This window comes from Hyposmocoma kahamanoa, unplaced genomic scaffold (genome assembly GCF_003589595.1).
Source record: "Hyposmocoma kahamanoa isolate Upper Pololo Valley unplaced genomic scaffold, ASM358959v1 80, whole genome shotgun sequence".
Classification (NCBI taxonomy): Eukaryota; Metazoa; Arthropoda; class Insecta; order Lepidoptera; family Cosmopterigidae; genus Hyposmocoma; species Hyposmocoma kahamanoa.
The window spans coordinates 10,549,023-10,573,858 of NW_020654051.1; the positions used below are offsets into that span (position 1 = coordinate 10,549,023).

The 24,836-nt window shown below is 36.3% G+C and overlaps 1 protein-coding gene across 2 annotated transcripts in view; it reads right to left on the reverse strand.

The window, feature by feature from the left end:
- Positions 1-1,149: 1,149 nt before the first annotated feature.
- LOC113233733 (protein LIFEGUARD 4-like) overlaps positions 1,150-24,836 on the reverse strand; it is a 55,227-nt gene continuing 31,540 nt past the window's right edge. The window contains exons 4-6 of one of the 2 annotated variants that reach the window (XM_026468916.1): positions 19,508-19,637; positions 14,475-14,738; positions 1,893-1,956 (exon numbers count right to left, since the gene is read on the reverse strand). In XM_026468916.1, the coding sequence (XP_026324701.1) occupies positions 1,910-1,956; positions 14,475-14,738; positions 19,508-19,637 (441 nt within the window). In that variant the 3' untranslated portion in view covers positions 1,893-1,909. Of the gene's footprint in view, positions 1,404-1,892; positions 1,957-14,474; positions 14,739-19,507; positions 19,638-24,836 lie in introns of those variants that run through there. The other variant, XM_026468917.1, reaches the window with a different exon arrangement.

The following is a 24,836-nucleotide window of genomic DNA, read 5'->3' on the forward strand; positions in this document are numbered from 1 at the left end:
ACTTTTAGATGTGCGACGACGAATTATTACAATTCCTGGAGTCAGACAAACTCGAAACAAAGATTATTGCCAAAAAAGGCGCTATGTAAGGGTTCAATCCATTTTGAATTGCAAGATTCAGGCTTTATTAAAAGTATGGGCTTTAACGACCCACAGGAGACATCAGTGGCTACTCAATGGCACAACAAACAGTGTCTGCAGGAATAAGTGAAATCACGGCATGTCTCAATCATAAACAAATAAGAAAATATACGTTTTCCAAACAATCTTGAGGAAAGAAATAAGATAAGATTTAGGTAAGTATTTTTTACATTTAATCTGCTTTTAAATACTTATGACCTCGTATAGTGTTATCTAAAATATTACCCATATTATGTAATTATATTTTTTTTAGGTTATATCAGAAATTAACGATCCCTAGCATATTGGGTTGCATTGATGGCACCCACATGGGAATTGCTGGGCCGACTGACAATGAAGAAAGATATTACAGTTGCAAGCAGTATCACTCTTTATATGTCCAGTTAGTAAGATTATTATGGATTTGTTAGGTATTTCATAAGTAATTATTTTCAGACATGTGATGCTGAAATGAATATCACTGTATAGATGCAAGCTATGGTGGAGCCACACATGGAATTTACATCCAATTAAATTTCACCTGGAAAATCTAAACCAGTGTATGTGGCTGCTTGGTACATTGTTGCACGACAAAATTGTAAAGGTTTTAATTGAAGGAAAGAAAAGAAGTTCGTTATAGCGTACACCATCATCATGATGTGCGAGTAAATAAAGAAATGTTAGAGAGCAGAGGGCTACACTGTGGTCATCTATGGATGGTGAGAAATGGAGGAGGTTAGTCTGACAAGTATCGGGGAATAAAATAACAAATATTCCCCATATTTGTAAGGAAAGAACTAAGCTGCCTGCATAATAATTCTGGGGCATTTTATCTTCTAGGTATGTATGAAACAAAACAAATACAAGAATACAAAAACAAATATTTGAAATATTTATAATACTTGAGTTTAGGAATAATAATACATAGGTATGTACCTAAATTTTATATTTATCATATTATCACAAATCAATCACATTAAATTAATCACAACACAGATCAGAAATAACTTGTACTCAGTCTCTTATATGCATCTGAATTTATTTCTAATTATTTAAAATTGTTTCATTACATGACTCACAAGCGTACATATCGTATATTATTTTAAATACACTATATTATTTTACAGTCAATTTCATTAAGTACATAGATCACAGGTTCCTAAACTGGTATGGGTGAACCTACTTGTTGATAAAACACATATCACATCACTTCGCTGGGCTGGTCGCGTTCCAAATATACTTATTGACTTAACTCAAATTCATGACAAATTATTACAACTGATCTGAAACAAAAAAAAACTATATTAATAAAAGTTCAACTATGTATTAGTAATTTATATTTATAAATTGTTTGCGTGATTATTTCAGGCAATTCTGGTTATGAACGGGTACACCGGATGATGAGACCTCTATTTTGTGCTGAGAAAACATAGAACAAAATAATTTTATCTAACTACTGGGCAAATTTTAGGTCAGTAAACACCATAGTTTACTTCTTAAAATTACATGGAAATGATATTCTTAATGGAATCTTCACAAGCTCTTTTTGTGTTTCAGTGTTTTTGATGAGGAGGAGAATAAATATGATGAAGATACTTCTCAACAATCTCTCGATCTCAACTTGAAACCACTCGGAATGCAAGAATTTGCTATTGTAAAAAGAAACATTTAATAAATATGTATTTTAATTAGAAATGTTAAGTAAATGTTAATAAAGTATATTGCCAAGTTGTACCATGCTGATAGGGACAGTAATGCAATAAGTACAGTTAGCGACTTAACGGAATATTTAAATAAGCGTGCTTCTGTTCTCGAGGCAAGTCCAGTAGAAAAAACCTGCAAACAAGAAGTGTAAGTTTATCAGTGTCCACTATAAGTAAAAAACATGCTTGTAAACTATGTTCCCAGAGCCATAAATTATTCAAATGTCCAAAGTTTTATCTGTTGTCAAGTGCTAAGCGTGTGGAGTATGTTCAAAACAATAATTTATGTAGTTTTAATAAATTTGTTACGGACAGCCGTACGCACCTGGCCGGTCAGAGCTAGAATTCAGAGGAAAATGAATAATTCAGGAACTCTGATTGGCCGAGCGGCGTAGCGACCCATTGATAGAACCGGTACGGTGTAGGAGACACCGGTATAAATATAAGCGATTATTAGTTTGATTGAATTCTTGGATTAGTCGTTTTCTTATGCTCTTAGTAGTAAGACGTGTTCATGATTGTAAGTGAGATCGACATAAGTTTCTATGAATATACAGTCCACTGCACAAGATTAAGAAGTATCTTCAACAGTTTGGTCCATTCGACCGGATCGACTGGCGAAGAGGAATAATTGGTTTCCTTCGACCGGGATACGAAACAAGATTGAACAAGTCTGATCCTGTTCAAGATCGAAGTCAACAAGAGTGAAGAGTGAAGATCGTCGTGCGCCGTAGTGGGTACGAACGAACCCCACACGGCGCTGAAGAATACGAAGATCCAAGATTGTGTCGACGTGGGTAGAAGTGCGCGAAGAGCCGAAGCCAACGTGTCCTCCGTGCTAGGACAACGTGCGCAAAGAGCCGAAGCCAACGTGTCTTCCATGCTAGGACAACGTGCGCGAAGAGCCGAAGCCGTCACATCACGCAGCACCGCGTTAAAGTGGTAGATATAAGCGCCAAAGGTTCTAAGTTTCAAGATACTAAGTTTCAAGGTCCTAAGTTTCATTTCCCGTTGCCTGCACCTAACGGTGACAAACGCAGGCATTACTTTTTCAAGGCACAGGAGCTGATCTTCAAGACTTAGGGTATTAGGGTAATAGGACGATAAGAGGCTCTATGCCTAGGACTAGGAGTCAAGGTATCGGGGAGGACGAACCAGCCGCCATGGAACAGAGGAAGCAGCAATTAGGCACGATACCGTCGCGCGTTTTCGAGGAACCGGCGCAGTCGCCGTCCGAACTCGCCGCGAGCGTTGTCCCGAACGATCCTCCGGGGGACGGTAGTAGTCTCCAGACTAGTCAAGTAGGCAATGTCGAATCCTCGAAACCCGCACCGCCGAAGAGTAATGTTCACGCCCGACGACTAATATATAATATATAATAATGACTTTAGCCCGCGTAACGGAATCGCGTTCCGCCGCGTTTAGGGTAGGGAGTACTTCCACTCGTTCGCGTGTCTCGGCGTCTAGCGTGGCCGCGCGCGCTAGAGCCGAGCTAGAAGCGGAGTTAGCTTCTAGAAAAAGCTTCTATAAAAAATTACACATTTGAAAGAATCGCATCGAATTTTATTAAAACCTAATTTTCATACACATCGTAACTGATAATATCAACGCCGATCGGCGAAACTCATGTTTGAAGACAAGAATCAATTTGTGGTGAGTTCTGCAGCCTCAGGATTCAAAAGACTCAGCTTCGAAGATTAAAGTGCGTGCGTGTAGCATAGCTAATTTGGTTCACATCGTTTTCTCAAACAAACTTACCCAATTACGGGAAACCAGGGCAGAACGGATCCCCGGGGTAGAATGGAAAAAGTGCACAGTTGCGCGGGGAGAGCACATTCGTTGCGTGAACGCTTCTGGATGCATTACGATATATTACATACAGTGAACTAACCAAATCGAATGTCACATTTGTTCTGCCATGCCATAATAATATATCGCGGGTGTATTCCAAATTCAATGACTGTTACAATTTTGACTGATCTTTGATTGAAGGTAAGTTTTCTTGTTATCATAGTTTTTTACGGCTCGTAATATTAATCGCGAGATGCACTATTCATAATCATATGATTAGTATGTGTTTACTGTTTTAATTAAAAATCAATAAGTCATTTACATTTATTTGACACTGGTCCTGGGGCAGAATGAACGGGGCAAATTGAGCCCCTATCGGGGTAGAATGGGCTAGGGGCCATTCCGCCCCAATCCGTATTCTTAATTATTTTATAAAAGCTGATCTTACGCCACTTATTCCCTACGATTGTTTTAGATGGTACGTAATTACGTAAGAAAATCAAATACTTAGCAATGCTGGTCGACCAAACAGATAGAGCTTGCTGTGGATGCTGTCATAGAAAACAAAATGGGGTACAAAACAGCCAGCTACTCCTATTCCTATACCTACAATTACTTTGCAAAGATATAGTAAAAAAAGGAATCAAACTTCAGAATCAGTCTGCAGTTGAGGATTAATCTGTAGGAAAAATTCACCTGGTTTTTAGAGCAGACCAAGACTCAGAAATTGTTTTATAATACGTTTATTGATAGAAATGCAAAGAAGTCTATTTGGAGTTACAATGAAAGAATTATGCTCGTCTGTATTGCAACTCGCTGTAAAAAGTTACAGCAAACATCCCTTTAATGCAGAAACTCAAATGGCAGGCGAAATTTATCACAAGTAAAACACATTTCTACTTTTTTATTTGGTGGCTCATTCCGCCCCAAGGGTACGGGGCAGAACGAGAAATTTCCACATTTTTTTAAACAAAATTTTTCACTGTGTTATTATTGTTTATTCTTAATGATTGTGCAATTATTATATTCCCAAAACAATCAATATATGATTCTATGACTTGATTTCTGTTGTTTTCTTTTACAGAGCCCTTAATTTGATAGTAAACATTTGGGGACTCATTCCGCCCTGGTTTCCCCTACGATTAATTCCATGACATAGAGAGAATTTCTCGTACGCCATGTAACTAAAAATATTCGCACCGACAAATCTTAAATATCCATAGTAAAAAGAGTAATATTATGTTACATTTTAAGTAAATATATAACTTGTAATGGTCAGCTCCAGTCGGTTTGCAGTGAGCATGAGCAGTCTCATTTGTGCGTGAGTTCTGATTGACCCGGTGCTGCGTGTAAAATTTATAAGCGAGGAGGGGGCCTTACACACAACGAAAACAAGTTTCAAGTAGAAATAACCAGATGCTTTATTTTAAATTTACTGTTATTACATGTAACCTATGTTACATTTAAATGTAAGGGTACAGTATGGAGAACTAGTATTTTACTTCCCCGAGTTTACATTAAGAGTGTACAGATATGCTTACTGCTCTTATCAGTTACATATAAAAGGTTAATTTTAAGTATACTTAGAGCTAATACACTGCACTAAGAGTTTTTGAAAGTACATGAGTGACACGTGGACCTTGCGAGCCGACGTGTCGAACAGAAAAGACAAGCTTCCGCCGAATCCCTCCTAAGAGATGTTACCCGCGAACAACGCCACAGACAATCTATCGATTCATCTACAGTCCCAAGTCTTATCACCTAAACCCGCTAGAATACAGGGCGATTCCAGGTTTACGTATATTACTTTATAGCAAGTACTTGGCAAACTAATTGGCGGCGTTCGACATGGAAATATTAAAGAAAAGCTATAATTTACATGAAGCTCGACTGCAGAAGTAAAATCGAGTTTATTGGTACGCAGCACTAATATTCTGCGTTACCATAAAAGAAAATTAGCCAGGGTTGGTGTTTTCAAAAATACGTCAAACTAAAGGGTACCCATTCACGATATTGATTTTATAGAAAAATCGTTCACCAACAAGTAATGTACATGTGAATGGTTTAAATAATAGATTACACCAACACATAAGAGTTTCAACTAATTTATCTATTTATTTTTAAACTATAACGTCAAAGTGACATTGTGTACAAGAATGGTGAAAAATACCAAGGAGAGAAGATAAATTTTGTTTATGTTTTGTATTTAGGAGATCTACCAAAAAAATGTGTTACAAACTATTCCCACGAATAATACTGTAAACACCACAAGCGAACAGCCGCCAGAGTAATTTTTACTAGAATAAAAATTTTAAAGGATTTTTTATTAATTTCTGTTACACTAACAATATTTTCGTCTTTGATATTTAATATAAGTGTTCGATGTAATCGAACACCTTTAACGCACGCGTTTGGCGGCACGCGCCGCCGATCGCCTATACTTTAGTGCATTACAAAAAGTCGTATAGATCGGGTGCATTCATAACATTCTTAACATTTAACATAAGTAATTTTAGCTATTTTGAACAATAAACTTTATAAACTTAAACCGTGTTTCCACGATCAACAACAACAATCACAACTACTCCGAACATTGGTCCTTCGAGCTTTTGGGGTTTTTGGTGAGTTTTTAAGTGTGTTGGCAATCGGTCCGCTGATCTCCCAGAAGCGGGTCTCACCAGCGGATTGAGATGGTGCTCACAGCGTACTATAGAACGAACCAAAAAGCATAAACTAACTAGCAAGCATAGGGGTGTGATGAATTGCAACATTAACAGCGAGAATGGAGCATCTTCTGAAGAAACAAGCGGAAATCGCAGGAAGCATCGAAAAAATAATTATCAATTTCAAGAAGGAAAGTTACGAACGAAGGTGTTGTTCAGCGGAAAAAAGGAAAGGTGATTTGACGGCGCTTTATGCAGATTTTCATGCCAATAACTTGATTTTGAACAATATGAAGACAAAATGCACGATTATTTTACGGGTGAACATTATGAAGAAACAAAGAAGTATTATTCAGAAGCGATGGCCTATATTAATAAGCTTTTTAAAATTTATGTGGAACAGGGAAGAGAGGAGCAGCTGAACACTGAGGAAGAAACAGGAACTTCTGGAGGACACTATAGAGCAAAAATAGCCAAGGGATTACACGAGAAGTTACGTAAACAAACAGCGAACTACAAAACGTCCCAACAAACAATTTCTACAATAAACGTTGATACTATAACAAAGAAATGGGAGTTCGAAGACACATTGAAAACATTGGATCGCGGTGGATAACCGTCGATTCTCTACATTGGGAGATAGAAACCGAATTGAAACGTATATGAAAACCAATATAACAGCCTGAAGAAAACACTAAACACGAAAATGTGGTCTGCAAAACATGGAGAAAAAACAACTCCCTTAATGGACGTGCCCACCTTTAGCGGCAATTATAATCAATGGATTTCATTCAAAGATTTGTTTTCCGAGGCAATACACAACAACCCGTCATTATTGCAGGCACAAAAAATGCAGTTTCTGAAAAGTAAGGTCCGTGGAGAAGCTGAGCGCCTTATACAACACTTGCAGATTAGTTCCGATAACTACATGGTGTGTTGGGATATACTCAACCACCGTTATAACAACAAAAAGTTAATTTTTTCTACGCACATGAACATTCTTCTTGAATTACCTATTATGAAACATCAACCACTCGTACAAATAAAACAAATGCATGATGTTACTCAAGAAAGCCTCAACGCGATCAAGAATCTAGGAGTGGACATAAGCACTTGGGACCCACTGCTTGTACAAATTTTAGAGAAGAAATTGGATACGGACAGCCACGCCGAGTACATCGAGTCATTGAAAGACCGCCGAGAACTACCTATTCTAAAAGATTTCTTAGATTTTTTGGAGGGAAAGTTTACTGCAATGGAATCATCTCGCAGAAGGCGTGATATTAACCCTCAACATAAACAGTACGCATTCATATCACCAATATGCATCACACAGCCATCAACGTCAAATAGAAAAGTTTCGCAATATCAAGTCAACAGTAATTGGAACAAAGGAACTTATAAGTCCATTACGAAATCAACATTCCACGTGACGGCAATAAAATGTCCACTTTGTAACAGTGATCACGGTCTCTACAATTGCAAAAAATTTCTTGAATTACCAAATGAACAAAAATTAAAAGAAACAAAAAAATTGAGGGTTTGCATTAATTGTTTATTTACCCACAACGGAAATAAATGCATCGACAAAAACGTGCCGGAAATGTACAAAGAAATATAACACCATATTACACGAAGCCTTAAATAAAACTATGAAAAAAAAAATGCTGAAAAATGAAAACGTGAACATCCATTCGCACGTGTCACGACGAGAAGAAGACGATTCGGCTGAGATTTTATTGTCAATTGCAATAATAAAAGTTAAGGGTGTCGATGGTACTTATTACAACATGAGAGCACTAATTGATTAGGGTTCTCAGGTTTCCCTAATACGCAACTATTAAAAATTAAGACACAACCCTGCAAAGGGACTATTTTTGGAGTACGAGTGAGAGAGAACAAAGGCAAGGGAGCGATCAACATAGAATGTCACTCAAATCATAGCGATTTCCAGTTTCAATCTAACGTCATAATAATGAACACGTTGATTGGTTATTTACCTAACAAAACATTTGATAAGCCAAAATGGAGTTTTATAGAATATATATTGTTACCAGACCCCGAATTTTACTCTCATATCATACTCGGAGGCATTATCAAATGAGAAGATGCAACACAACCTGTTGCTCAGCAAACAAAGCTGGGCTGGCTATTATGCGGAAGTGCGAAAACATACCAGTGTAATGTACTTTTAAAGAACAGACGAAATCAAAAGATTTTGGGAAGTAAAAGAGATCAGCGAACAAACAAACATGTCTTTGGAAGATAAAGAATGTATAAAAATGTACCCTACAACAACAACAAACAGAAGAGAAGACGGACGTTATGAAGTTACATTGCCATTGAAGGAGGATATTGGAAACCAATTGGGGTCATCAAAACAAGCAGCGTTAGCACAGTTTAGAAATCTGGAGAGAAAACTTGAAAAACAGCCTAAATTGAACAAAATTATAAAACTTTTACGAGCGAGTACCAACAAATAAGTCATATGCCACCAATGTGTAGTAACAAGACACCTGAATACTTTTTACCACATCACGGTGTCGAACGTTTAGATTCATTAACAACGCAATACAGGGTGGTATTTAATGGGTCGCAAAAAACAAATACACACTGCAGTCTCAACGACCTTATGTACACTGGTCCCTATCTACAAATTGATCTTCAGATGTTATTACTCAAGTGGAGATTATTTCAGTATGCACAGCGGATATTGAAAAAATGTTTAGAATGATTTTAGTAAACGCAGCCGATCAGAAGCCGAGCAGAAGTATCAGAAAATATTTTGGAGGGAAAACTGCAACGAACCAATACAAATATTTAAACTCGCAACAGTTACATACGGAACCCGAGCCGCCCCATTTTTGGCCATGATGACTTTAAGACAACTAGCAGCAGTTGAGCGTGAAAAATATCCAGAAGCATCTCGGGTCACCGAAACAGCATTTTACATGGATGATCCTTTGTATGGAGCTAATGATATTGAAGAAGGAAAGAAATTAATAAAAGACTTAAATTCCCTTATGAATTCAGGTGGATTTAATTTACGGAAATGGGCATCGAACAATCAAAGGTCAATCAAAGAAGACGTTAAAACAGCGCGCAACAAATGTAAAGAAAATGTATATAATTTCAAAACAGAAAACACAACAAAAACATTAGGTCTCTGTTGGAACTCCACTGAAGACAAATTCACATTCCAATGTAACATTCCAAGACAAACGTCACCAATAACAAAACGTAACCTCCTTTCTGAAATATCAAGACTGTTCGACCCTCTTGGCTAGTTAGCACCACTATCCTCCAAGCTAAAATTTTTATTTCAAAAACTGTGGAAAAATGACCTTAAATGGGACGATCAAGTACCGAGCGATATAAGCAAAGAGCGGATGAAAATAAAGACCGAATTAGATGTTATTAAGCAGTACGAAATACCAAGATGGTTAATGTGTAGAAAAAATGACGTCATAGAATTACATGGCTTCTGTGACGCATCTATCGAAGCATATGCCTGCGTTGTGTACGTCAAAGTAAAGAACCAATCGAAAACAACACTTCAGGCCGCTAAAACTAAATTTGTACCAAACAAAAAAGCGATAACATTACCAAAACTGGAGCTATGTAGTGCACATCTATTATCGAAGTTAATGAAGAAACTAATTGAAGCTTTTTCTCAACATGACATTGAAATCTACGGCTGGACAGATTCGATGGTGGTTCTAGGCTGGCTGCAAGGAGAACCCAGTCGATGGAAACCATTTGTAGCTGACAGAGTCCAGAAAACAATTGACGTCATGACCAGCACGTGTTGGCGTTACGCCAAGTCCAATGAGAATCCCGCCGACGCCGCTAGCAGAGGCTTATATGTTCTACAATTAAAAGAAAAAAATCATTGTGGTGGCAGGGCCCAACATGGCTTTTAACAGCTGTAATGAAACATAAACAACCAGAATCATATACAACGAAACTAGAAACAAAGAAACAGTGCAACGTGGGTCAAAAACAAGAAAATAAGCTAATTGATAATTTAATCTACAAATACAATTAATTCAACAAAGTTACACGAGTAGTGGCGTGGCTATTGAGGGCATTTGCACCGACGCGCAAGCAAATGCCTCATTATATATCATATATCTCACATTACAAGAATTGTGTGCAGCAAAATTACAAATAATACGAAGCATACAACAAAGCGAATTTGGAACGGAAATGGAACAATTGCGTAATGCAAATAAAGTTGGAGTAAAAAGCAAGTTATTTAATATAAATTCGAGCATAGATACTTGTGGAGTGCTACGTGTTGGCGGTCGGCTAGAGAGCGCGAATCTTTAGCATGGAGATGAAACACCCGAAAATTATCCCGCGAGGCAGTCGCCTTGCTGTACTTTTAATAAAAGAAGCACACGAACTTACAATTCATGGAGGTGCCCGCCTGACGATCGCGAACCTGAGGCAACAGTACTGGATTCCAGGAGGAAACAATCAAGTGAAAAAACAAATACGCAACTGTGTAACTTGTCGGAAGAACAATCCAAAAAAGTAATATCAACTAATGGGAAGTCTCCCATTAGTTGATATTGCTTTTTTGGTAAGTCTACCACCAGCTCGCGTTGAACCTGCTCCCCCTTTTTACCACACTGGGGTTGACTATACTGGATTCGTGGATATTAAAGCTAACAAGATGAGAAACTCAAGAACAATAAAGGGCTACGTCGCTCTTTTTATTTGTGTGGTGACCAAGGCCATACATTTGGAATTGGTGACAGACTTAACATCTTCAGCGTTTCTTGCTGCCCTGAAAAGAATGTCAGCCAGACGTGGAGCTCCGCGTCACCTATACAGTGACTGCGGAACTAATTTCGTAGTAGCACATCGAGTTCTACAAGAAGAATACGAGAAATTGCATGAAACACTTGATGAAAAGTTTTTAGGAGTGTTGGCTGGAATTAACATAGAATGGCATTTTAACGCTCCTTCCTGGCCAAGCGCAGGGGGCCTCTGGGAGAGAGCTGTTCGGAGCCTGAAGTTTCATTTAAGAAGAGTAGTAGGTGAACAACGTTTAACATTTGAAGAATTTTCAACAATCATGGCACAGTTAGAGGCGTGTCTGAACTCAAGACCACTCTGTGCGTTAACCGAAGATATTGAAGATCTAAATTCTTTAACACCAGCGCACTTCTTAATAGGACGAGCAGAAGTAACAGTTATAGAAACGGCGGAAGACGCAAGAACAAGATAGTACAAATTAAATTTTTCAACAAATATGGAAACAGTGTAAAATACAAGAAACAAATGGGCACAGTCGCAAAAGAACATAGAGATTGGAGATTTAGTTATCGTGCAGGATGACAACCTCCCGCCCGGGAAGTGGCCAATGGCAAGAGTAACTGTCCTACAACCCGGCGGAGACAGATACGTGCGCATTATATCCTTAAAAACAGAAAAAGGTTGCATAAAACGACCAATAGTAAAATTGTGTGTATTGCCTATTAAACCATCTGACCCCGAGCCCAATGAAACACGAGACTGTAAAAAGAAATCAAACACAATGAAGAATGACACAAATAATTGAAAACCGGGTAACAGAGATCGTTTACAACTTTCCTCCGTTGTAATGGCGCTAAAAATTTTTATGACATTCATATCCAACACTTACGGCATGAGTAACATAACTCAACTTAACTGCAGTCAAGCGCTTTACTTCGATCCGATGGCGAAAATGCAGCTTATAAAAGACCAATGGATCTTGGTAGCGTACTACGACATGTCACCGTACTGGGAAGGAACAACAGCGTTTGAGAAAGTACTAAATTATCCCAAAATGTCATGCAGTAATATGGAAGAACACAACAAATGTAATATGATCACACCACAGCTACGTCACGAGTACACTGAACTACAATACTACAATCAGCTGTTCCTTACGCAGTACTTTAGTGGTCACTCGAGACAGCGACGAAGGCTTATCAATGGAGTAGGCAACATACCTAACAGCCTGTTCGGCGTATTAGATGATCGTTTCGCGGAACAGTACACGCGTGATATAGAGCTTATAAAACTAATCCAAAGACATTTGAAGAACGTGTGGGTGAAGCAAACATCCATTGTGGAATCGGAATACAATGTAATTAAAAGAACACAAGAAATTATGACGAAACAACACAAGATGATAAACAAACACCTAAACAGTCTGGATAGAGCAATAAACACGCTACAACAAGCTGTAAACGAAGTCGATAAGGAGCAAGATTTTACATTAACAACGATAACAGCAAATGGCATGCTTCAAAACTTTAAAATCATTCAAAATATGATGCTGAAACTATTTCAGACGTGTACCAGGGACAAGTTAGTTTGCACTTATTAACGCTCAGTCAATTGCAAGATCAACTAAATATTATTTCAGGACTATTGACAAACGATGTGTCATTTCCAACCAATTCAGAACATTCATGCAGAGTTAAGGAAAATCTATGAATTCATGAAAATCAGAGCAAGAATGAACGAAAAGTATTTTATATATGAAATCAAATTCCCGCTCATCAGCAGAGAAGCTTACGATATTTATCACGTTATTTCAATACCGAAACAATACAGAGAAAACATGATGATTACAATCACTCCGGTGTCAGACTACATAGCGATTAATATACAGAAAGATAGCTATTCTCCTATTACAAACGACAATCTACAAAAATGTATATTAAGAGGCAGATCAACATACATGTGCAACCCAAACACGCCGATATATAAAATGAAATCTGATAAAGATCTTTGCATTTTAGACAACAACAATACATGCATAACAAACATCGTCACGTGCAAAAGCAAGTGGATTAGTCTATCAAGAACAAATAATAATAATAATAACGCACACACTCAACATAGCCCCGCACTAGGGAAACCCTGTGTCACGGGTGCCATGGACACACACATAGACAACCACAAATTACACCCAAACTCACGAGAGAAATAAATGTAGGCCATGCAAATATTTCTCCCGGCCCGGGAATCGAACCTTGGCCCTCCGGCATGGTAACCGTTCGGCCACGGAGGCAATTGAAATACATATTTATACTTTTGTTGTAAACAATGTCAACTCCGATTCATATGTGGCGATCAGATTACTTCGCGCTCACTTTTGCGCGCCAACGTCATTACCCTTGATAATGAGTGTGTCATAACAACAAATGATTTTGCTATTCATGGGCATAAAGTTTATCAGAGCCAAATCAACGTCAAGTATGAGATCGAAACAGCAGTGGTGGCACCCACCAATCACGTTATCAACCTGACAATAGGCGAAGGAAATGAAAACAAAGATGAAACTGATGCAGAGCGAACGCAGCTGTTAAAGGAGATTAAAACAAAATTGAAACTTGTGAAAATGGAGGAAAACTATGAAAGTGAAGAAAAGCTTTCTGACCACGACATACACTACTACACTTTAATATACAGCATTTTAGCAGTAATGATTGTTGTAGTTGTCACATGGACCTATCGCAAGATTCGCCGGAGCTGGGACACACCTCCCGAGACGACTGCATCTGCGCCGCCGCCAAGGCCAAGAGCTGCACCGAGACCAAGTTCGAGTAAAAATCGCGGTCGTGTTTGTAGTGAAAAAGTAAAAGATAGTGAATATGAAATAAAATAATTTAAAACGGACAATATTAAACCAGTATTTCGTAAATTAGTGTTTAATGATGATTCTGTATAGATAAGTTTACTAACATTTAAATAGTTTTATCATTTGTATAATTACTTAATTACTAACATTTTTATAAACATGGATGAATGCACTCCATACATTCACGCCCTTAGGGCGCATTTTGCCTCCGGGACTATGTTCGATGTAATCGAACACCTTTAACGTAAGCATTTGGCGGCACGCGCCGCCGATCGCCTATCCTTTAGTGCATTACAAAAAGTCGTATAGATCGGGTGCATTCATAACATTTAACATAAGGAATTTTAGCTATTTTGAACAATAAACTTTATAAACTTAAACCGTGTTTCCACTATCAATAACAACAATCACCACTACTCCGAACAATAAGATATAATGCTTTTTTATCTTTAATTTGGTCACACATTCTAATTAAGTATATTCAATCACCAAAGAGTGATTATTAACTTTGAAATTTTTTATTTGCGCCTGTAAAGTTGCAGTTTTTCCTTTATGCGCGATTCACCACACCTTGTACATTTATTATTATCCCTCGGCGTCGCCGTCGTCCTCGCCCTAGCTGGATCAGACCCCACGTAAGAATGTAACAGCCTATTATGTCCACAAACAAGCATGATGCGGCGAAGACGTATTCCTCGGGTGATATAATGTATTTGTATTGTTTACGACCATCCATCAGGAGTATTGTGTCCAGGACTAAGCATGGCGGCAAATAGAAAGCTACGACCCAGGGAAAGATTTCGTGGTCAAATGGAAAATGGGAATAAACCAAAGCTGTAACAAAAGAATTTCAAAATATTATAAAATAAAATAAAGGTTTTTAATAAAATTTTTATTGAATTGATATTCAATTATTTTTTGTGAAATTACTCCACTTGTTTGTTATAACATTTACAGCTACCAGTCCTGGCGAGAGATGTCGCTATTCACTGTATTAATGAAATTTTTATTGAATTGATATTCAATTATTATATATTGAGGTTCGAATCCGACCGGATCGAAGGAATTTTTTCTGAGTGTTTTTTCTGAGTGTTCGATCTTTGTATTAATAATTAAAGGTTTTTTATTTAGTGTAATTTAACTTTACCTACATTATATAACATGCAAGAAGACGTCTCGGTTCGAATCCAACCGGATCGAAGGAATTTTTTCTGATTGCTTTTTCTGAGTGTTCGATCTTTGTATTAATAATTAAAGGTTTTTTATTTAGTATAATTTAACTTTACCTACATTACATAACATTTCTATTTCACATTATTGACAGAAAATTATTATTAAAGAATGAATTAATCAAGAATTAAATTGAAGCTATTCATTTATAAAATAAAATAAAAATTATAAAATAACAAAATACAAATTTAATCCAAACGACAACAATGCACGTAATACTTTGAATTTATTTTTGTCTTATTTCGTTTTGTACACAGTAGTATAATTACTTATTAATCAATCTATGTATATTTATAGTTTATTTATTTACAACGTGAAAAATCTTGTCCAAGCCCAAACCTATTATTTACTATTACTTGTCCAAACTCATTATTTTAATAAAATATTATTGTTTCTACGTGCAACCTACTCATCGATTTAAAGTTTTATCGTACCGCTAAAAAAATATTGATACTTAAATATGTACAATATCTAATTATTTATGTTTAGAATCGGTGCTAACCGATTTTACTATATTCGAGTATTTTGCATCACTTCCAGTTTTTGAAATTTTTAAGAAAATGGTCCGTGTTCTAAGTACCGTAGTATAAATTACCGTAGTATTTAATTCCGGAGGAGTTTTAAACATTATATACTAGTATTTTGTGTCAGTATATCCAAACATATTATAATACAAACCAGATGACTAGATAATTAAACATTAAAATCAAACCAATTAACAATACTTTTTCAACACAATGAGAAAACAAAAAAAATTAAGGAGTAAATGCTAGAAAAAAGTGACTTGCGGCACATCAGCAGTGATAACGTTTAAAAAAAATACCCCGATGTCATTATATCAGCAATGGAAAAAAGAGAGATATGTGTTAGGTTACGGTTTATATTTTATTGTTAGGATTAGCATATTTAGCATAATATTTCATTTTAATATCCATTTAAAACACAAATCGATTTATTTTAAAGTGACCGACTTGACTAATCGAGTATCTACTCGATTAGCAAGACGACGGGTCGGAGCAGAGAGGTAGTCAAGGGCTCGATCATTCGAGTCAGACACGCAGTCGGTCGGCTGAAGGCGACCAGTTCGAAAGTATTTTTCAGTGTTAAGTGATAATTTATGTAATATCAACTGTTGTCTTGATATATTGGAATAAAAGGATTTTCACTTGAAAGCGTGTTTAACTCAATAATTCAGAAGTGAGAATCTACGCCACATTCGACTATACCAAAAAATGTAAATACACGATTTTATTTGGTTCTGTTTTTCTCATTAGTAATCAATAATTATAATCGATTAGTCTGTATTTATTCTCTTTTAAGTAAGTTTTTAATTTTAAATATATTCCGAGTTCGATTCTCGGATAAAAGGGCACTCAATTTGAAGTACAAGCTGTAATTTTTATAATAAGAGCAATGTTTTATAATTGCGAGCAATAAATAAGTAATGAGATTATTTGCCATAAATAAGAAATTTACATGTAAAAAAACCTACTTTCGTTTGACAAACGATAGCATACGTTAAACGTTAATCACCTTGCATTATGTTTTTGTGTAAATACATAATAATCTAATTAGAGAAACGAGTTTATGATCTTGAAAGACGGTCACATAACTTGATAAAAAATTATATACGTACTGGCTTTATTTTATCAGAAAGTTTATTTAGCTTTTATTTGATAATAGTATACGATAATCAATGCCATGGGTAAAAAAAACCCCCACGTGCTATTAGTATTCAATTTTATTCTTTATTGTATTTACCATAATTTACATAGGATGGAAAAGGCTTTAAGCTCACTCTGTAGGACACTGTAAATTATATTTAGAGAGAAGGTTATACTATTTACAATATTTTGGAAATTAGAAATGCTGATTGTCATGTTTAAATGATTTCATATTCGTACAGTTCCAAATTAAGGAAAGCATATTCTTTTGATTAAGTTTAATCAAACAAGAAAATAGGATAACTATTTATTGTCTTATTTATTTAATATCATGAACTTAGAAAATAAAAAGGCTAATATTTTTATATAATATATATATATATTCTTAATATTCCACACGCAAAATAGGCGCTTTGTCGTCGAGTTGCGGATACCAGCCCGTTGCAACAAATACCAAGTATTCTTATTGTGAATTAAATGCAATTTATTTAATATATTTGTTTTCATTTATTTATAGTTTATATTAATATCATTCTATTTATACATTTGTGTAAACCGTACTTCTATTAGCTTTTGGTGAATAAATCGTTGAAATAATCTTGCAGGGTGTAATATCTTATCGTAGTAACAGTTCTTAAATTTTTTTAATGAAGCATTTCTCGTTGGTATAAGTATTTTAAGTGCGACTCGGCTTATATTCCACATACGCACTTGTGTGACATTGTAGTTGTGTAATGTTACGTTGTTTTGTATGCAGGACTGTGTATGTATGTATGTACGTATGCAACACATGTGTATATTTAGGAAAATATAATACACTGTTATATACATTATATATGTATGTATTATGTACTACTTACTATATTATACAATATCCGTAATTAAATACCATATTTTTTTATATAGTACGCTTTTGATACAGTAATGCTGTTAAAAAAATATAATAAAAAAAATACGAATTTAACTAAGTACATACGCATAATAAAAATATAAATATTTTATGACAATTCCCTCATACCTATGGTGAGTTTCAGATGGATGAAAAGGACTTGCGACTAAACTCTGCGTCGCCTGAGAGACGTGATGATAGGTCACAGCGATCTTCGCGACCAAGGCTGAGAGAGAATAATGAAACACGAACACGACAAAGGCGATCGATGAGCCGCAGCTTTGTCCTGACGGGCAGATCGTAGAGGCAACGTCGTGTTACACAATCACCAAGTAACAACGGTCGATGTCGTGAGTCAGATCAACACCTAAATTATCATGTTAACTTTAATGATCATAGATAACTAAATACACCTTTTCCCTGTGACGAGGAGTACGAGCAACGGCTCAGGGATAAGTTACTTAGGAGCCTTGGGGGCGGTAATCGTGACGGTGAGCTTGAGCGACGTGCGATTATCCGTCGACGTATTTACATGATCAGCCGAACGGTGAGCATGAGCAACGTTCGGCAAGCATGAATCGTGATCAAAGTCGTTCGAGATCTAGGCATGGAAGCATTCGCCGCAAATTAGTTGTTAGGTATAACACTCCGGACTCCCAACCAACGGAGCGTAGATCTCGTAATCAACCAACCGAACTTTCGGTTACTGGACCATCTAGAAATAATGCTGCCGATGCCAATTCCGGTAGTGAAGCGAGTTCCAATTCGGCCGCTATGTTCAACCAATTCCTAGAGGCCCTGAAGGTGATCAGTAAAGGTGGACAGAAACTGACGTCGGTTAATAACGTCATCCCTAAATTTAACCCCATGCTTAAGAATCAGTCAATAACGAACTGGATCACTAAAGTAGAAGAATGTCAGAGATATACGAATGGACGATGGACCTTTCATTACGCGATACCTAAATTGGAAGGGTTAGCAAAATCTTGGTATCAAAGTCTACCCAGCGTCAAATTTACTCGGACAGAATAGAAAACTAAACTCATCGAGTCCTTTCCGTCTACAGACAACTACGCGGAATTATTAACAGAAATGTTAGCTTTAAGAGTCAAATATGGTAAGCCTTTGGAACAGTACTATTACTCCAAATTGAATCTCCTTAACGATGTCAGATCACTGGTAAAATAGCGGTGGACTGCGTCTTATACGCTATCGATGACCGTGCCATAAAAGTAGGAGCACAAGCTGCTCAATTTCAATCGCCTGAAGAAGTTTAAAGGTATCTGAAATCAGTTAAGGTGGGGCACGTTAAAGACGGGGTAGCATCCTCAAATAGGAATAGGACCGACAAAAGACTTATGAATCAACAGACGAATACGAACAAGTCGACATTATAGTCTGGTAACAAACCTCCTATTAAATGCTTCAATTATGGTGTCGAGGGACATGTAAGTTTTAAGAAAGTAGTAGTCGAAAGTATTAGGCTGCAACAAGAGGAGGACAGAGCACGATATAATAATAAAAGGATGACAGGAAACTTTTATAAAGAAGGTGACTTAGTGTGTATAGAAAGAGAAATTTGTTCCAACGACGGTAAATCAAAGAAGTTGCTACCAAAGGATCATGGTCCGCTACCGCGTAGCGAAAATTTTACCAAATGACTATTTGATGGTGAGATTGCGCTACTTATCAAAATTAGAAACGAATGCTTGATGGATAGACGCGAAACGGTAGTATTATAAAAAAACGTGTACAAAATAAATGTTATTAAGATATTGTGTAACTGTGATCGTAATAAATATTTTGAAGGGTGTCCTTACCATATACCGTGCAAAAGGTGCCGAAAACACTAAATAAACCGGTTAGCGCCTTGAATTGGCACTTGGGCACGAAGATAACCAGCGTTACTCCTAGGCATGCATCAGCTGTTATCATCATTGCCGTGAACATCTGGCAAAGAGAAAATTCTTTCTAGGTTTTTGGTATAGTTAATGAACAAAAATAAATTTACAGAGTAATGTTGTTATTTTCTTTAAATTTATTTAAGACGTTTATAGCTTTATTTTCATTTCAATAATCATAGTACAATAATGAGGTTGGAGTCCTCTTACTACAGAACTACTAGACCTCTTTCTAGTAATATATACCTGTGTAAGAGAGGGTTCCGCTCTTCCACAACTAGAAAATCAGATACAATATTATCAAAGAAGGATGGCGACATCCCGTGTATTTTGTGACACAGTGTTTTTGACGACGTGTATTAAAGAGACGTATCAATACTTGTGATTCATTATAATAATATATAATACTCATTTATTTCAGATAATTGCATCCATAGAGTTGTTCGTAACATTTGGTACTTACAACTATGTTAATTAATAATAATAATAATGATAATAATAAAATGTATTTACCTACCTACATATAATTAGGTTCACCCCAGAACTTCAGGATGTTGAGGGCCCGTGGTAAGTACACCACACTAATCGTCCCCTAACAGCTAACACGAACAGTTGGAAGCACCATGGGAAGATACTTCCTGAGGGCCCGTGGTAAGTACTCCTCACTAATCGTCCGCTAACAGCTGACACGATCAGTTGGAAGTACAATGGGAAGTGACTTCCTGAGGGCCCGTGGTAAGTACACCTCATTAATCGTCCCCTAACAGCTAACACGATCAGTTGGAAGCACCATGGGAAGTGACTTCCTGAGGGCCCGTGGTAAGTACATCTTACTAATCGTCCTACCTTAATATTTAAATATTGTCCTCAACAAGTTTATTCAACATTATATCTCTCGTTTACTTACAATAAATTGTGACGCAACAATCCTACGCAATATTATGCTGAGCATGAAAATAACTTTTTATCAAATAATCCAACTTGCACAATGCATTGATAATACAAAGAGGATTTTACCATAATTTCAAAACCATACCTCTTATATTCTAACATAAAAATGATTGTGTAATAATAGGACTTTGGGCTGACGCAGATTTTAAAACAAAGATTTTTGTATTAGACGGTGAACAAGAATATGTCTTTTTTTATGTAAATGATTTTCATTATTATATCTCTCAGTCTCAGTTACAAGATCGGTTCGACTTTCTTTACTGTTCTAAATATTGCAGTACAGAAATGATTCCACAGCTAATGGACATATTAGCTCGTTATTCTACTTGTGTACATTTATATTTGAATTATCTATCTAGTTTAGAAAATGATGTGAAAATTTGTATAGAGTACTTTAAGAATCTAATTAAGATAAATGTTTCGTTTTCTTCAAATGAGATCTATAAAATGTTAATTAATAATTGTGATGTATAAATTCGATTCTTGAACATGAAATGATAAGCATTGGTTTTGGTTACTTTTTACCGTACATTATTTTTAAAACAGGTTTGTAAAATAAATAAATAAAAAATATAATTAAGACTCAATTACTTTGTTTTATTAGATCTCTTATTTCGCTTGGCTGTATGCAAGTACTATAAATATTCGTCTTACCTTTGAGGAATACAGTTATTATGTTATATGCATGTATAAACGCTCTGTATAACTTCATAAATCATGATACATAATCGCGCAAGTTAAGACATGTTCTACCAAAGCGCACGTGTCGAATGCGCGGGAGTGGTGTCTTATAATTTATTCTTACGTATGGTGCACTGGATTTATTTATTCCTTGACTTGTGCTCATCGCGTTCGGTTCACTATCGTTAAAATGTCAGGATCAAAAACAACTATGCAAGCTAGCTACATTCTCGCGATGGAAGATAAAATTCCTAACTACATATTACGTTTAGATCTCTTAAAATGTGAAGAAACTGCATCTGAAGTGCATGTAGCATCATTTAGTAAAGCGCAATGTCTAATATACATATAGTGAAAGTGATCCCATAATAAACAAAACGATACAGTTACTACGGCTAATTGGCGCTAACATAGGTTGCAGGAACGAAGAAGCGAGCAACATAGATATAACTAGGTAAGATTTAGCCAGTAGCCATACGTACTTAGGTAATGCTTCATCTTTATTTCTTTTTAATTTTTTTATTCCACTGATTCACCCTTAAAATTTAAGTATATATTTGTTATAGACAAGTGTGACAGAAAAGAACCTTTGACCTTGACCGCCCCGAAGCAACTCAGCGCAACGAGCAAGCAACCCTGTCCGGACCCAATAAAATACAATCGTTTAATTTTAAGATTTCGTTATTATAAATTTATTTTGTAAAATAAAAAATATATACATTTTGTATTAAATATGTGTACTTTTTATTTACTCAAATACAATATTTCTATCCTAATAAAGTACAGCAAACTTCACTTTAAATATGGCTCAGACTTTGTGGTGGAGATCATAATAAAAGTGAATATATTTATTGAAATTAATATAGTATTTATGATGAAAAAAATTTTAACTGGTTCGATTATCAAAACACCATTTCAATAACGAATAGCATTTTTGAGAGCACATAGCTTCTTGTGGAACACACAATTTAAATGATTATCACTAATATCAGGTTTCTTACCACGGTATGACTTCTTTTTATTTTCCCGATATTTCATATAAGTCATACCGTGGTAAGAAACCTGATATTAGTGATAATCATTTAGTGAATAACCAAGGAAGTCTTAAAATCTACACACAATTTAAATCACAGTCTTCGTAATTGTTATGCAATATTATCAAATTTGGACAACCTTTATCACCTAATTCTACAATATTACAATTTTCACAAAGTTCTCTGATCCATTTCACTTTTTCAACACCTTTCAGTACTATATTTCTGTTTTCTAAATATAAATTAATTATGCGTTTAAATTCACGATAGTCAATAAAACCTTTACTCCAATAAATTCCTCTATTTCTTTCTATCCATTTCGTTTGCTTCTTTTCTTCTGATGATAGGGTTGCATAAGGATAAGGTAGTTTCATTAAAAATATCTGAGTCCATTCATTGGTTACTATGGCCATTTCTTTTACAATGAATTCGTTCTTAGAATTTTTGAATCCTTGTAGGTCCACAAATGTAGTTTTTGAAGATTTCATTATGATATTTTTTTACGATGCTACTTAAGGGTTTGCATTCAAAAAGCTGTCATTCAATATGAGGCAATAAGCTGCAGTCTGATCGGGTATATCTTGTTCGGCTTCTAATTCAACTCTAACATCGATTGAACCCTTTAATGTTTCATGCTGACGGCAACAGTCAATAACAAACAATGGTGCAATATCTTTAAACTCTTTTAGACTTAACAAAGGTTCAGCGCGTTGCCCATAGTACGACTGCTGAAATCTAGCGTACACCTACCAAGCGTAACCAACATTCAAATTTTCGTATAGGCAATACGTTTGATTTAGAAATACCTTAACATCTGTTAAATTACAATGATCGAATTCAGACATAGAACTACGAGCATTTTGTTTTCTGTTAGTTTGTAATCCGATTAAATTAAAGCGCGGTTTTTCTATTTGAGAACATGTTTTCATTAACCAACTATGTTTCCTTGTTTTAGGCAACGAGTATGTGATACGTATGTATTGCTCATTGCCCATTGGCAACACCAGCTAGAGTAAATCTGACCCAGAAAAGCCGGATATACTAGAGGCACAGTTTCAAGGATTGTGGAGGGGAAGAACAACCAGCCGCAACCGGTGGCCAGATTCCTGCCGGCTATGCAGCGCGTGACAGAAAGTAGGTAGTAGGGGTAGTTAGATATTTGGGTAGGTAGTTAGGTAGTGTTGTTAGAAATGAGCGTTGGTGGTTTTGAGCTTCATGTTGCCGTAGTGAATCCTGCTGCATGGAGCTCAAGTTGTATTAGTTCTTTCCCTTCTGATTCGGTGTCGGTTTCCGGAATTTTATATATTTCTTCAACTGCTTGTCTAAATTTATCCTTATCTTTAGTTAGTTCTATCCAGTCGTCTTCGTTACTTTGGTAGTATTCCATTCCATGTCATGTTTTAGGGAGTCATTCCATGTAAATATGGGTCTTCCTATTTTGTTAGTTGTGGTGCTCTTAGTCTTTGTGCTGCGTGTAAAATGTGTGGGTGTTTTCTTCTGTGGATGTGGCCGAAGTAGCAAAGCCTCAGATATTTTATTCGTTTGGTGATCGTCTTTCCCTCTAACACATCGTGTATTTTTTTTTTCATTTGGTTTAGTTCCTTTGCAGTTAATCATACTTCTAAGTATTAACCTCTCGTACCTTCTCAGCTTCGCTCTATTGGCTTTTGTTAGTGCGGCTGCTTTAAGGCCGTAGGTCATTGTAGGTTCAATGACCATCTTGTATATTAAGCGGGTTGTTTGCCATTCCATTTTTGATAACATTACGAAATGGTTTATTATTTTTGCGTTCTTGATAGCTTGTTTACATCTTGTGTGTACTGTAGTTTTGCAACTGTGAGTAGAGTTTAAGTACGTACCTAAGTAGTTAATTTCTTTTGCTACTGGTATGTTGGTTCCGCCTAAGATTACGGACGTCCTTTGTGTTCCGACTTGAGTTGGGTCGCGTAGGAGAACTTTTGTTTTTTTGGTGTTTATTTTGAGGCCTATTGTGCAGAGAAGGTGGCGGGTTGTGTCAAACATGATATCTAGTTTGCTTAGTGAGTTAGATATCATGAGCACGTCGTCTGCGAATGATAGTATCACCGGTAAGGAGATTTCTTATCTTGTTCAAATTTTAGGAACTCTATTTCTTCCTCGAGGGTTCTCATTAGGTCGTCCATTATCAGAGTGAATAGTCGTGGCGAGAGTGGGCACTCCTGTTTTACTCCTTGTCCTTTTGTTATCCAATTTGTTTGTTATTCAAACCATTTAATGCTCGTTATTTCGTTCATACAGGCCTTAATGATCCTGTTTGTTAGGGCTTTGTTCGTTCTAGTAAGAAGTATATCCCGGAATGCGTTTAGGTTTACAGAGTCAAAAGCTTTCTCAATATCCAAAGCAAGTATGTATATACGTTTGCCCTGCTTCCAAGACTCATCAAGTATTCGCCTGAGCACAAAAATGTCGTCGTCTGTTGAACTATTTTTGAGGAATGCTGTATGGTAATTTCCTAGATCCGCTATAGTCGCATCTAGACTTTGCAGTAGGAAGTTTGCATATATCCTATAGCCCGTGTTGCAAATAGATATTATTCTATAATC